The following is a 15,455-nucleotide window of genomic DNA, read 5'->3' as shown; positions in this document are numbered from 1 at the left end:
TACAAGTGTACTTAGGTACGTCACTTGTACTGTGAACGGGTGACTTTCACCAACACCCAAAATGAGGCTGTGAGTTGAAATGGTAATATCACAACTTCCATCTGCAGAAATTCATGCATTAACGTCTAATTTTTCATATACTTACGTGCCACTAGTAAAATTAAAGCGACTACCCTTCCAAGATTGCCTAATCCCATGTTATCACCATGTTCCAACGGTGCACCTCATCCAAGGAATTCCGGCACACTGTACTTTATGTATTTTATTTTTTATAGTAAAATAAAATGGTGACCCCTCTTATCAAGTTGTGCAAGAATAAAAAAAACAAGTTATATTAGACAGAGTTGGACTGGGTCAAGCATAGAGTGACCCAGTGACCCGGTGACCCAGTTAGTTTACTGACCCAGTGACCCGGTGACCCAGTTGACCCGGTGACCCAGCTTGACCCGGTGACCCAGCTTGACCCGGTGACCCAGCTTGACCCAGTGACCCAGCTTGACCCGGTAGCGTAATTCCTAAATCCAATACTGTGTAACGCAGCTCGATAGAAGCCACGCCCGCCGTACATCGCAGCGCACAATATAATACACTGCAGCGCTTTGGCCAAAATGTAATGTGCTGCAGCGCAACCACTGTCACAACTCTTGGATTCAGAATTACTCCAACTCGTAATGCATAGGCAACTGGTCGTTTTGTAACATAACCATAACCTTACCTCAGTTAAAAGACAAACAAATATATCTGTTCTGATTATGGATACATTATCATTATCCGAGATAATGGCCCGTATGAATAAAAATAAGCACATGCTTATACTTGCAAAATTCAAAGTAAATACTCGTAAGTGCCCCTTTATACTGGTTTGTTTAGCAGCGCTGCATTACGTCCTGTTCTTCTGCTTAACAGCGCTGCTAAGTCGCCCAGTACGAAGGAGCACTTACGAGTATTTACTTTGAATTTTGCAAGTTTAAGCATTTGCTTATTTTTATTCATACGGGCCACTGAATTCTTTAGTGGGGAGTGAGGGCATTGTGAACATTCGGGAATGTACGGAAGAAAGTAATTTCGTCGCAGTGCTCCGTGTCTGATGTTTCGAGGAAAAAGTGACGTGGAATCGTCCTCCGCTGATTTCAATGAGAGGTGCGTAATGGTAAAACTATAATTCAGGAAGTCGGTCGTCTTCGAATATTCCCAATGCGAAAATCCATTGAATATTTGCTATAAGAACATCTGTTTGAAATTCATTGCATAAACAATACGCTGTAATTAGGATGAAATAAAGATACTTTTTGCGTTATGAGAGTTATTTTAGTACCTAGGTATCCTATCCCTCTATTACTCCATGCGGGGGCGGGCCTTATAGCGAGCTGCGTTACACACTATTAGATTTAGGAATTACGCGACCCGGTGACCCAGCTTGACCCAGTTTGATCCGGTGACCCAGCTTGACCCGGTGACCCAGCTTGACCCAGTTTGACCCAGTGACCCAGCTTGACACGGTGACCCAGCTTGACCCGGTGACCCAGTGACCCATCTTGACCCAGCTTTACTCAGTGACCCGTCTTGACCCGGTGGCCCAGTAATTAAATTATTGTTAGGTATCATCCAAAACAATTTCAAGTAACTTTCAATTTAAAAAAAAAACTTCCTCAATAATATTCGGCAACAAGCACGTAGCCCAATTTCATTCAAGAGAACTAATACCTAAAAAAATCAAATGCATTTGTTTATTGTTTGTAGTAAAGTAGTCAATGAAAGTATTTAGAGAAAAGATTTATTTGGATTAAGCTAACTACATAGTAGAAAAAAATTAAATGTGAATGAACACCACTGTAAGCAAACTGGTAAGCCCTGAAGCAAAGAAATAACATTATTCTAATACAATTCGGGACATGGAAAGTTTTTTACGGCAGTATTAAAGCAAACATCACAGAAATGGCAGTTGTCAAGCAATCGAGTATTATTTTCAACAAACCAGCATTTCATTTATTGCATAATCTGTACACTTGAACCGAGGGCACTGACTTAACTGCGTTATTCGATCAAACTAGGTGACTGGGTCGAATTGGGTCCCCGGGTGAAATTGGGTCGCTGGGTCAAACTGGGTCACTGGGTCAAACTGGGTCAAGTTGGGTCACTGGGTCAATCTGGGTCACTGGGTCACTGGGTCTAACTGAAAAGAGTATGACGTGACCCAGCGACCCAGTTTAATTTAGTGACCCAGGTGACCCAGTTGACCCAGTGACCCAGTCCAACTCTGATATTAGATCGGCAATAAAGTGGTATAAGAGAGTATTATTATCAATTAATTTATCATTGTACTTCATTTGTAGGTATACCGCCAATTTGTGGCAAATTTGGATGCAGAACGAGATGCTCTCAAAATTTGCGCGCGCGTGCCAAGTCACTATAATGTGAAAAAATGGGGCAATCCAAATGCATGTATATTTGGTCGATTTTTGTTCTTGTACTTATTTTGCTCAGTTAACAAATATTCCTCAAAGAACCTTCGGCATACGTTTTTTTCTTCGGCATGTCCTTTCCTTTCATTATTCAACAAAGGCATCACGTTCTGTGTGGAAATGATATCCAAACTAAAACATTCACATCGCGTTTATTTTATCTTATTTTGTTTTCATTTACCGTGGATTTGGATTTTCCTCAAAATACTCGTAGGATAGTAGACAAAAAATGCCCATCCCAAAGATGGCGCTGTCGACGGATAATTCAAACTAAAATTTTCATTCGGTATCCACTTACGATTTTAAACTATAAATTTATAAATTATAAATTTAATTAAATCTCGAAAACTTTAATTACATTATAATTATACGGGTTTTGAAAATTATTTCCTTGTTGGTGTGAACCGTAATGGAATGAGGCAAGGAGAGTTATTTTCACTAAACTGTCATTAATTGGCAGAATGCCGGGATCTACACACGCTTAGTTATTTTTGGACTGCTATAGGTACTCGTGCTGCAAGTGGATGATATTTAATTAGGTGAGTGAATAATTCGCAAACTGTAAAACAAACTATAGAGTGCAACATTTCTTATTATTGTTTTAAAGTAGTTCGGTGTCGAAAACAGGAAAACCGAATACCGGAACAGTATTTTTAAAGAAATCTGAAATGTAAGCAGTTTCGTGAAGTCGAAGTGTCGAACTTCTATCAGTAATTGTGTGCTACTTTGCTTTGCCTTACATATTTTATGGTCTTATCGTTTTGAGTTATTCAGATTTTTAGAATGGCGCTCTAGCTTTATATTCGATGTTATAAAATTTGAAGGTTTTTCGTCTTTCTTACTCGTATTCGAATAGGTAACCCCTCGAAAACTTTACTGGTTAGTCAGAAATGTGGGTTACTATTTAAATAAACAGTTGTATGACGTCACGGCGCTAAAAAGTCATATATTACTGAGAATTTTTCACTGATAATTTTGAGATTCGTAAATTTTTCAGAGAACCTTTCGAGACCCTTAGAGGTCTCTCCAATTTTTAAACTTCTGGAGAAATAAGTTGAAACAAATACAAAAAACCCCAGCGGAATATTCTTTCAGGGATCTCTTTTGATCGATTTTTAGAAGTGGTTGCTAGGAATGCAGCTTGGTTAGTTAGCCAGTTTAGTTTTAATGTAAAAAGCGAAGTTGGAAATGATGACGTTTTATCACACTATTTTGACCTGAGCGACTCATGGAATCGAAAGTTTTTTTGAAATAAGCGAATGATAAGTGGAAATAAAATGACGCATTTCAATCATCGAGACCGTTAGATAAGACGATGACCAAATTTGTATTTACGCACATCCTTATTGACATAAATTTATTGTTCGTTATTATTATTCTTTTGAGGTGGTTTACTGTCGCATTCAATTTAATAATGCATTATAATTTGAGGTTAAGTAGTAAATCGTAGTGTTTATACACTATACAGTGTGCGAAAAGTTTGTATTGGCATTTTGTCTAGAATACAAAATATCAGAATCGAAAGGTGAGAAGGTTACGGTATCTCTTGCACGTTGCTGATTAAAAAACCAAAAGTTACTTTGGAATCTTGAACTATGACATAGAACTCGGATAACGAGATTAAACGTTTCCAATAGAGTAAACTTACCTTCTCTATATTTATACCAGTACGGAGTACCTACCACTGCAGACCATCATGTGCGCGTTAGCATTTCATTCGAAAAAGGTTTCTTATGTCTTATCCTCTCAGCTAAGAAGTCCTAGGTTTGCGGATTTGTAACGTGCGATCAAAATTGAGTTGCTGTCGAGTCGTCTTTGGAAGTTCAAGTTAAGTACTTCCTAAACAAAAATTCCAAATGTGACTCCAGCAACTCATTTTTGATCGCATAGTATTTACTTTTGCTCTCGCTGTCCCCGCAGCTATTTTTGGTTCCATATTAGTAGTAGGTAATTTGATCCCATTTTTTTGAGATGACTGGACCGTTGCATTCGAAATAGTGATGGTGTAGCAAGAATTGCTACCTTCAAGGAGGTTCATCAAAAGCAGTTTCCCAAGGCATTAGAAGTCGTTTAAGCACATTCGTTCTCTAATCGCAAAGAGATGTACCCTACCTACCGGTGGAATGTATTATTCCAATTCATTTTCCTATTTGAAAGATATTGAGACGCATCAAAAACGAATGCCAATCGCAGATTTTCCAAAAACAGAAACAAATCTTCTAATTGGGTACCGTTTTGACGTCACGTCCCTTTAAAGGGTAAATGACTAACACAATTGACGCGCGTATTTTATGTTTAAATGAATTGGTACCGAGCACATATGTGGCAACAACCTTGAATCTTAAACACAGATGTTCTGGATGCTGGTCAAATCCTTAAGTGAGTGCGTGATTAATAAACAGACGCGGGGGCGAACGCGAAAGCCGAATTTTACTAACCAGTGTGGCCCTTCCCAAAAATGATAGTTTCAAAACGGCGTTTATGTAAATACTGAGTGATTATATGCAAATTATACTCAATGTCTCACGTGTTCGCCTCTAAGTAGAACTATTCGAGTCAATTTATAGGAACAGTGTTAGTCGGCCGGTTTACTAAATGAAATGATTATAGTTACGACCGTATTGAATAATACGGTTGAAGTGTGCAAATCACAGATCATTGCAAAAATTGTATAAATTAACTTCCTCCTCTTCAGATAAGACTATACCTAATGGTACATTCGAAAACGGAACGAGGTAAGAGTGACTTTGACTGTTCAGATGACTAAAACGGGTCGTTGGTTACAGGTCCACTTCTGTTACATTGAAGAATTATGGGTGGTTAAAAGGGTAAGTTCTATATTTTGTTTAATTAGTCACGTATGCAATTGATGGGACGAATAACTAACCTTTTTGCGATATAATTGATAACTGCCTAACTTGCAAAAATCTTACAGAACCTGCACCCTTGACATTATAAGCAATTGTAACTTTAAGTATGTCAATAGCACAAAATCAGGTCTTCCCATCGAAAGCTGATTCTCTCTTCATGGTGCATTACGTAATAGATAATAGTTTTTTCGTTCTCGTTTATTAATTATTTAATTGCTTAAGTCGTTGTCTAATAATGAAATAACAGTTCCTGTTCTTCAGTACCTATTGATTATTGCGTATCATTCACACGATACGTCGATTAAATACAATCCTAGAACTGGAACGTTATCTACAGATTCTGAAGATCGTCCGGATCATTCGAGAGGTTTTTTTGGCATAAAAGGTTTAATTGTTTCCTTTGGCAGAAGATCTTGTTTTTCCTAACTTCGTTGAAAATGATCTGTTAGCGACACATCACTGCATGTCAGTAACTCGTTAAAATTGGTGTCAGTAAGTCAGTTTCTTTCCCAGTGTATTATAATAATATTAATAATAATAATATTTGCCTTTATTTAAAAAAAACAAGAAAAATAAACAACAGAAAAAATTAGTAGGTACAAGACGAAGTTCAAATTGACAGTAAAATAATGTCATCTGTTCTTACACTTAACCTTGCTATTTTGAATTCCGATCCGCGAAAAAGAAGAAAATTACATTATAGAAGAAGTATAGAATATAAGAAAAGAAGAAAAAAAAGAGATAAGATATAAATTACATCAATTTGGGTGTACTATAATCTTACCGGTAAAAATATTTGAAAATTTAGAAATGGAAATGGAGCACTTACTTAAACTGTATTTGTTTGTATCCTGAGCATATCTGTATGAATAATGGATTTGAAGGATTTTAGGGAAAGCGATTTATAATATAATAGGATTAAGTAAGATTTTTTGAACGCTTGTGTTGTATGAATCGGAGGCGTTATAACAATCCCTTGAACCTCAAATTAAGATTGTGCAAGTCTGTTCGAAAATTAATTTTCTCGTACAAGTAAGCCGGTGTTTTATTTATTATGACTGTGGAATAAGGCTGATGCGGCATGCAAGAGGCTACGATTTTTCATATTCAACCATCCGAGCTCAACCAATTTATGACTAATACGTTCTCACCTTCTGTAGCTTCTGAATTCTGTTAATATTAATCGAACTAAGGCATGGACCATACAGAGAGTCACAGTAGTTGAGCCTGGATAGTACCAAAATGTTACACAGAACTTTCTTACGCTAAGTGCCAAATAGGTGTCGGTTTTGATAAATAAGTTTTAGACTTGCATAACCGCTTCGCAAACACTTTGAAACATGTTGATCGAAACGCAAGTCTGGATCCATGGTAAGCCCCAAATTATTCACCTTATCAACGGTCTATTATTAATCGTTATACTTATTCTATCCATAACTTTAAACCTATATATTTTGACGACTACCGAAAAGTACCATTTTCGTACCATTTTCGATGTATCAGGGTTCAATAGGAGGCCGTGCGCGGCCGACACTCCTGACATGCGCTCCAACTCATCGCTCATTGTTACGCACGCTTGGTGCATCTCATTGGGTAACAAAAACAAAGAGTAATATATTTGAGTGTCATCACTCATCAGCGTAAAAATGAGACAAGCAAGAATGAAGAACACTAGGAAATGTGGATATGTATATGGTGAATAATATGGGACCCAATACAGACCCTTCACAAGTAACGATTGTGAAATATTACCGCTCTACGGAAACTATTTGTGTCCTATTACAAAGGTAATTAACATTTAAGCTTACAGCTGTAGGACGAAGACCAATATACATACTTTCACATAGATTGAAGTAAACCAGACTTACCTATGTAAATAACTTTACTGATTTTGTTAATTCAATTTAAAGTGTAGTGATCGGTTGGTATGCTGAAATAATTATAGTAATCAGTTGCGCTAGTTTGACCTCACGACAAAATAAATTTATGGTTATATCAAGAGCAAGCTTTCGAATTTTTGAAGCATCTTGTCGAACTTAATTCTTGTTTGCAACTTTTACCTTTGAAAATACTTAGGGTGGACTACTATAGTGTGGTTTGAAGTACTACTGTGGGCTCTCTTAAGAATCTATATACCACTTACTGGTACTAGGTTTTTTGTTTGAGGCAATTACGGGAACGCTTAATTGGAATTGAAGCAGTAAGCTTCTTAATCAATGACACGTTTAGTTTAGAGAAAAGAGGATCTTAGATGTTGCTTCATTTGTGTTGCTTTTTTGATTGCATGGGCGGATTTTTGACTTTCATCTAAACGCGCGTAAAACGACCTCATTGGCTGACATTTACAGCCGAGTTTACAACATTCGGAGCATATAGCTACATGCTACATCAAACAGACATTTTTAAAGACCAAAATGATCATGTAGAGTGCATTTTTCCAGTGATATATAGGTAATAGCCAATGGTTTAATGGCAACGTGAAGTCAGTACGTTTCTGTATGCAAAACTATATACCTATGCGGGTAAGGTGAACTGGACTTCTAACCTAATATCGACGTTAATTATTGGAAAATTGGTTGATTACAGAATTGTTATAACCGTTTCGGAAATTACAGTTTTCACATCAGTGTGAGAATAAAACCTAGACATTCACAAACAAAACGTGTTAAATTTAGTAACAATTTGCAACAAATTTAGATCACGATATAAAATGGCGACCTTCTTTCATTGTACCGGGATGAGATAAGTAACATGCGATTGACTCCTTACACAATGTTTGTGCAATAAGTACTGAATTAAAATTATCTCCACAATTTGAACGTAATTTCAGTGAACCGATGCGTACTCAAAATTATCGCGCGTTTCATTAATTATGAGGACATTAGGAATAAGATGTTTAAGTAATTAGGTAACTCCTGAAAAGTGACCGTGCGTGTGCTATTATTTTACAAGTTTTGCTTAGAATATTGCGGCCGCAATGGATTAAAAAGTATGTAAGTAGACTTTGATTTGTTTTTTTTTCGATCAGTGAAAGAATTTCAATCATTTTAAGAAAGATTTTGTTCTCGCTGAAAAGTAGGCATGCCTAATGCTTATACGGTTGACTATGGTTCATATTCAATTTTCATTATTTCATTTCAAGCTTAGCCAATATTACTATTGTTAAAAATGATAGGAACTATCGTGAACATAAACATTTAAGTCTCGTCATGATTCAAAGTCCGTTTTTACACTCAACTAACATTCAGGATAATTTCTTATTCTTTAACTGCATAAGTGATTACCTATTGTATTACCTAATTACTTCAATCACCCTACACGTAAGTACAATTTTTAAAATTTTTTGTTTTCCTTTATATCTCGGATGAGAATCCAATTGCTCGCAAGAAATACGTGGTGTGCTATATTGCTTAACTATACCTACCTATATTTAAAAAACTTGGATTCTTATACTTAAAGAAGACTAAAGATCAAAAGGACACAATGGCATTAGACCCCTGGATAATAAAAACAACTAAACTGTGTTTACTGTTTAGTAAGCAAATAAGTAGATAATAAATATAACGTTCAAAATCGGTATATTTCCGAAAGAACTGAAGGTAGCGATATTTAGAGCACTATATATTTACCTACATAAGGTATAAATTATTAGCTATTATCGTGGCTATTATTTATTTTATCAATCTGGCAGTGTTTAATAAACCATGGCATTATTAACATTAAAGTTGTTATAAAAATTCAAACGCTACTTGCAAAGTACTACACGACCGATGAGGTGGGTCGATTAGGACTGAGCACAAATTTTTGATTTGTTCTAACTTCAACAAAACACTGATGTTTATACATAAAATAGGAATGTTAATTAGATGTAGGTGTAGAATCCACTACTGCATAACTTTTTTTTAATTTCAAGTCGAAGAGCTTTGAAGAGAATTCCTGAAAGCCCGTATGAATTAATTGCTCGAATCATTTCTTATTTACACCAACACTGAAAATATGAGCTTGCCACATTTGCAATTTGTTTTGTGATGGAGTGCGTTTGCTAAAAATTTCGAATCAGCTGAAATAATTCAAAAAATTGTCCGATAAAGTGTAAGTAAACATCCAGTAACACCATTCTTACAAAACTGAAAACAAATCTGAATGCGTCTTGGATTTGCATTAGGTATAGTATCTAAGTCGAGATCTAAGTATTCCACAAAAGCTCCGATTTCTTCCTTCGTTGGACATCCTGTGCAGCTGCAGTGAAAGTAGGTATATTTGGTAAATATTCTGAACTAAAGCAACGTAAAGTGTGGGGTATATCACAAAGAAGCGGTTTACGATGCATCTTGTTTTTGTTATACCGAAAATTATATTTTTTAAACATTAACCTCAGAGATGAATGTCCTAAAAAAAACACATTTTCAACGTCCTAAAATTCGCATATTGTTCAAAACCTTCAGCCTAACTCTAATATCAATACTAATCACAACGATAACAATAGTTTCAATTAATTTCCTTTTTCTTTCAGAGATAAGATTCGAATTTCCGTTTTCGCCGATTACACTTTAAAAATAATCACGCCAAAGAATGGAGAGAATAGAAGACTTTGCAATGAAAAGTTTGTTACTGCTAACGCTCGTCACATTTGGTAAGTTAGGTACTACTTTCTGTGGTGTGCCAGTAACAGATTGATTTTAGTGCAATCGATATCGTTTTGTAATTTCACATTATCCTCCGACAGTCTTCTGCTCGAGCTGCGAGAGGATCACGGCGTTGATCTCGAAGTAACGTAAGTAAGGATCTGTATTCATTACATTGTGCTTCAACTTGCCTTGTAGTTGCTTTAATGAGACGGACGAGTATAACACGATATTAGAATTCTTGATCCAAAATAAGGACATCGTGAATGTCGAACCGCCAATTTTGCTTGTCGATCCCGTAAACAGTACGCATCAGTTTTTCATCGAAGCTGCCTCCGCTGGACATACAGAAGTTGTCATATCGACGGTCGATAGTGCTATCAAGTAAGTTGCTTTTTTTCAGCACAAGTATTGCGAACCACGTGGAGGAATGATTATTGCAATATAACCTCAAAGTCAAATTTTCGTCCATCTTCATTTATCGCCGGAAGATTAGAGTCGCAAATTGCACCATTTCCAATTTGGAACAACATTTCTCTATGAGTGATTCCCATTTAGTCTACCTTACCCCCGTGTAACATTTTCGTTTTAATTAAAATGCCTCACATTTTATAGTACGAGTACAAAGATAAAATATCAAATGTTAGATACTTAATTCAAGTGCTCTTTCGACTCTAAATGTCAAAATTCAAGACTTGAAACTTGGAACTTAATAATTCAGGTGCATTCATGCAAAAGTTTAACTGTTAATAGCTTTAAGCTTCCTAAGGATATTTCAAAAATGAAGAATCAAACGTTCAGAGACTTCAAATCCAAGTTTTAGAGTTCAATCGTTGATCTTCCAATTTGACACATGACGGTCTGTTGATATAAAGGTAAATGATGTAAAGGTCACCGCTTTAAACTTTTCACAGTGTAAGTCAAATGTCAAACTTGAAGGTATATATGCGAAGCTTTAATCTTGAGTTCAGCCTTTAGGCTTTAAAATCTAACACTTCAAGCCTTGCTTTTCAAGCAACAAGATTCAATTACAATATTATTATTATTATTAATATGTCGGTGTTTCTTGTGAGAACTCAGGTCTAGCCTGGTTAACTAATCGCACGGATTAAAATCAAGTAACGATTAGTGTCTGTGTCTGTGTCTGGTGAAGTTATGTAGGGTCCTAAACGCCAACGCTATCAGGAAAGAGGAAAACAAAACAAAAAAAAAATCATTATAAAAATTCCTGTAATTTTATTAAATGGAGTTTATTGTGTAAGTGTTTCTTTGGCTTTGCGTTTGGGTTGAATACGAGTGGGTTGTGATAACGTGGTGTGCTTCTGTGAAGAAGGAGTTTTGTGTTTTTTAATTGTATTTATGGTGTTTCTTTGTTCCTGAGGTCGTATTTGTGAGGTTGCTTGGGTTTTTGGTGGAGATATTGCAGTATTTTGTGAGCCTGTGGTGCTGTTAAGGTTTTTGCGTTTCGGTTGTATACGAGTGGGTTGTTTCTGAGAAGAAGGAGTATTGTGTTTTTTAACTGTGCTAGGGCGTGTAACTTTATTGGATGGACCTGTCTTTGTAGTACATGTTGCGTTACTTGTGTTTATGGTGTTTCTTTGTTCTTGAGGTTGTGTTTGTGAGGTTGCTTGGGTTATTGATGGAGATATTACAGTATTTTGTGAGCTAGCAGTGTTGTATAGGTTTTTGCGTTTGGGTTGAATACGAGTGGGTTGTGATAACGTGGTGTGCTTCGGTGAAGAAGGAGTTATGTGTTTTTTAATTGTGCTAGGGCGTGTAACTTTATTGGGTGGACCTGTCTTTGTAGTGCATGTTGCGTTACTTGTATTTATGATGTTTCTTTGTTCTTGAGGTTGTATTTGTGAAGTTGCTTGGGTTTTTGGTGGAGATATTTTAGTATGTTGTGAGCCTGTACTTCTGTTAAGGTTTTTGCGTTGCGGTTGAATACGAGTGGGTTGTGAAAATGTGGTGTGTTTCTGTGAAGAAGGAGTTATGTGTTTTTTAACTGTGCTAGGGCGTGTAATTTTATTGGGTGGGCCTGTCTTTGTAGTGCATGTTGCGTTAGTTGTATTTATGGTGTTTCTTTGTTCTTGAGGTTGTATTTGAGAGGTTGCTTGGGTTTTTGCTGGAGATATTTTAGTATGTTGTGAGCCTGTAGTTCTGTTAAGGTTTTTGCGTTTCGGTTGAATACGAGTGGGTTGTGAAAATGTGGTGTGTTTCTGTGAAGAAGGAGTTATGTGTTTTTTAACTGTGCTAGGGCGTGTAATTTTATTGGATGGACCTGTCTTTGTAGTACATGTTGCGTTACTTGTGTTTATGGTGTTTCTTTGTTCTTGAGGTTGTATTTGTGAGGTTGCTTGGGTTATTGGTGGAGACATTACAGTATTTTGTGAGCCTGTAGTGCTGTTAAGGTTGTTGCGTTTGGGTTGAGTACGAGTGGGTTGTGTTTGTGATAACGTGGTGTGTTTCTGAGAAGAAAGAGTATTGTGTTTTTTAGCTGTGCTAGGCCGTGTGGGTGAGGGCGTCTTTGTAGTGCGTGTTGCGTTACTTGTATTTATTGCGTTTGTTTGTTCAGGAAGTTGTGTTTGTGTGGTTGGTTGAGTTAAGTTTGGAAATATTACAGTATGTTGTGTGTCATGTTGTGAGTCTAAAGTGCTGTTTAGGCTTTTGCGTTTGGGTTGAATACTAATGGGTGTGATAATGTGGTTTGCTTCAGAGGTGAATCTCTGATTGTAGTATATGTTGTATCATTTGTTGTACTTGTTTGTTCGGTAAGTTGTATTTGTGTGTTTGTTTGGGTTAGAGGTGGAGATATTACAGTATGTTGTGTACCGTGTTGTGAGGGAGTGCTGTTGTTTACATGTATACGTTGTGGATCATTTCTGTATGTAGTATCTTGTGTTATGTTTAGAAATTTACGAACAATATGGCATGTGTTGATAATGACTGCTTTTTGTAAATGTTTGTATGTGTTTTTGTCCAAACCTAATAGTTGTAAATTGTGGTGTATTGTCTTTGGTATAACTCCGGTAGCACTAAGAATAATGGGAACTATAACAGTAGATTTCATTCTCCATTGCGTCTTAAGCTCGATAGCTATATCGGTGTATTTGCGGTGTTTTTCTGCATGTGTTTTAGTTAAGTTGTTAGTGTTGGGGATGGCAATGTCTATAATACAAATGGATTTTTGTGTTTTATCTATAAGTGTAATGTCTGGTCTATTATTGTGGATAGTTTTGTCTGTGAGTAGTGTCCTGTCCCAATATAATTTGTGTGTGTTGTTTTCGAGTATGATCTGTGGCGTGTATTTGTAGTATGGTGTCGTATCTGTTATGAGATTGTGTTTAAGTGCTAATTTTTGATGTATGATTTTAGCTACCTGATCGTGTCGATGTTTGTATTCAGTTTGTGCAAGTCGTGTGCATGCCGATATTATATGTTGGATTGTTTCTGATGTTTGTGAACAAAGTCGACAAGAATCATTTGTCACTGTTTTATCTTTATGTATGTGTTTTTTATAGTTGCGTGTGTTAATGACCTGGTCTTGTATTGCTAACATGAAACCCTCAGTCTCCGGGAAGACATCACATTCAGACAACCAACTGTGCGTTGCTATAGAGTCAACACAATCCTGGCCTTATTAATATTATTATTATTATTATTATTATTATTATTATTATTATTATTATTATTACAACGGGTGGTAAAAAAGCGAAAATGTTTTAAACAATTTCTGGATGCTCATCCCCTACCTTTATTTTAGATTCAAGCCGCTGTGTCTTATTGTAAACGTCTTCAAACACCATTACTTAGACATTTTATCCAAAGTTTTTGGATGGATATACATTCTCTCATGGGGTGCCTCGTACTATCCACAGATATACCTCAACTACAAAAGAAAAAGGTAAACGCGCGAATTCTTGTGTACACACCAACTTTAATGTTTTTTTTACAGCGTGGTCGGCTTAAACTTTGACTTCGTGGCTCTCAACATCGTCGGTTACTGCATGTACGGCATCTTCATCCTGAGCGTGTTCTTCGTCGATGAAATACAGGATGAGTACTTCCACAGACACCCCAGGGGATTAATTCCAGTAAAGGTGAACGATGTAGTTTACAACATCCACGGCATTTCGGCGCTGGTCGTCACCGTAATCCAGTGCTTCGTGTACGAAAAGGGAAATCAAGTCGTCACCATGTTCGGACGGATAACGCTGGCGCTGATCTTCTTATTTTCGTTCATCATCGTAATATTAGCCGGATCAAACGTGATCGAATGGCTCGACTTTCTTTATTACTGTTCCTATAACAAAGTGATAATAACTGCCCTAAAGTATATTCCTCAAGTAAGTGGGATGCCAATGAAGTCAAAATGTCACCGTTGCTTTTTAGGCCTACATGAATTTTAAAAGGAAAAGCACGCAAGGTTGGAGCATTGGGTTGGTACTACTGCAGTTGAGCGGCGGAATTTTCAGCGTGTTGCAAATGATATTAGATTCGTACAACTACAGTAAGTATCTGTCGATGAGAGAGGTGGATTAATTGTAGGTTCTTATAGATGACTGGGTGTCGATCTTTGGAAATCCAACAAAGTTCCTAGCGGGAATGTTGAATATACTGTTTCCAAGTTTCTTTGTCGTACAGCACTACATTCTGTATAGGCCTAGGCCCATTATAAGTAAGGTCTGAAGTATTTTCTTCGTAGAGAATGAAGAATATGCTAATTAGTTATTATTTTTTATACGCCAGTTTGTGATAGTTGTAAATATTTTGTTACAAACTATTAAATCTATTTATAGAGAGAAGTATTCAAAAACAAATCGATTTTGTTACATAAAAGAAAACGTTAATTCGAATAAATCAGTGACATGAACATAAAAATGTAATACGATGACTTGGCCGTTCTCCTACCGCAACCATTTGCATAACTGACCTGAGCACTTACCTACTCGACTGTTATGTCGACGCACCTGGTATACCTAAAGCAAAAAGTGAGTTCACGGGCCGTCAACAAGCCATGCGCTAACTCCCAACCCGACCTTTGACCAATACGCACATATGTGGGAAATAAATGTAAAATGTTAATGTATGCCTTTTTATTTTACACCCTGCCACTTCGACATACATAGCAGTTAGCACCTACATTTGCTTCTTTCTTAGGAATCTGTCACTCTGTAGTAACGCTTTTCTAGGAAGGTAGTTTTTCTATTATTGAGACCTAAAGATTCTAGCATGAGATTATTGAAAAACCTTCTTCGACAGATCAGTCACATGATCAAGGAATAAGAAAAAAATGTGCCAAATTCTTGACAGAACAGATTCCTAGCTCAATTTAAAAGTAAGTAGGTACCGCTTTTAGAAGAGTATCTTCAAAAAATGATGAGTAGGCAAAAATTATCGTATATTTATTGTTACCACCCTAAAGCTAGTCACGATATAACCCGTATTTATTTTTGTTTATTTCGAACTTAATTTAATAATTAGATCGCGATAATCGA

General features: G+C 36.6%; 1 protein-coding gene and 1 long non-coding RNA gene across 7 annotated transcripts; one reads left to right on the top strand and one right to left on the bottom strand.

Moving 5' to 3' along the window:
• Nucleotides 1–2,168: 2,168 nt before the first annotated feature.
• LOC116175635 lies at nucleotides 2,169–2,947 on the bottom strand. Its single transcript, XR_004146335.1, has 3 exons — nucleotides 2,821–2,947; nucleotides 2,644–2,769; nucleotides 2,169–2,594 (listed from the first exon to the last, which is right to left on the bottom strand). It is a non-coding gene; the product is annotated as an uncharacterized LOC116175635 (long non-coding RNA).
• LOC116175633 (cystinosin homolog) lies at nucleotides 2,934–14,851 on the top strand. 6 transcript variants are annotated; one of them, XM_031493857.1, is made up of 9 exons: nucleotides 2,934–3,001; nucleotides 5,249–5,290; nucleotides 9,846–9,965; nucleotides 10,016–10,106; nucleotides 10,156–10,341; nucleotides 13,721–13,861; nucleotides 13,913–14,303; nucleotides 14,350–14,467; nucleotides 14,516–14,851. In XM_031493857.1, the coding sequence occupies exons 3-9, from the start codon at nucleotides 9,905–9,907 to the stop codon at nucleotides 14,644–14,646; spliced, it is 1,119 nt and encodes a 372-aa protein (XP_031349717.1). In that variant the 5' UTR covers nucleotides 2,934–3,001; nucleotides 5,249–5,290; nucleotides 9,846–9,904; the 3' UTR covers nucleotides 14,647–14,851. The 6 variants fall into 6 exon arrangements, with proteins under 6 accessions (XP_031349717.1, XP_031349716.1, XP_031349718.1 ...); XM_031493856.1 differs by lacking the exon at nucleotides 2,934–3,001 and adding an exon at nucleotides 4,359–5,197; XM_031493858.1 differs by lacking the exons at nucleotides 2,934–3,001; nucleotides 5,249–5,290 and adding an exon at nucleotides 7,960–8,321.
• Nucleotides 14,852–15,455: the final 604 nt, after the last annotated feature.

This window comes from Photinus pyralis, unplaced genomic scaffold, assembly GCF_008802855.1.
Source record: "Photinus pyralis isolate 1611_PpyrPB1 unplaced genomic scaffold, Ppyr1.3 Ppyr1.4_LG7, whole genome shotgun sequence".
NCBI lineage: Eukaryota > Metazoa > Arthropoda > Insecta > Coleoptera > Lampyridae > Photinus > Photinus pyralis.
The sequence above is the reverse complement of the archived record's forward strand: the minus strand, read 5'-3'. Positions and strand labels throughout refer to the sequence as shown.

Bases quoted from the DNA above. Each gene is read 5' to 3' on its own strand.
- LOC116175633 (XM_031493857.1), top strand. From the start codon at position 9,905: ATGGAGAGAATAGAAGACTTTGCAATGAAAAGTTTGTTACTGCTAACG. The intron at 9,966-10,015 runs GTAAGTTAGGTA...GATTGATTTTAG, and splicing joins GCTAACGCTCGTCACATTTG to TGCAATCGATATCGTTTTGT. The intron at 14,468-14,515 runs GTAAGTATCTGT...AGGTTCTTATAG, and splicing joins ATTAGATTCGTACAACTACA to ATGACTGGGTGTCGATCTTT.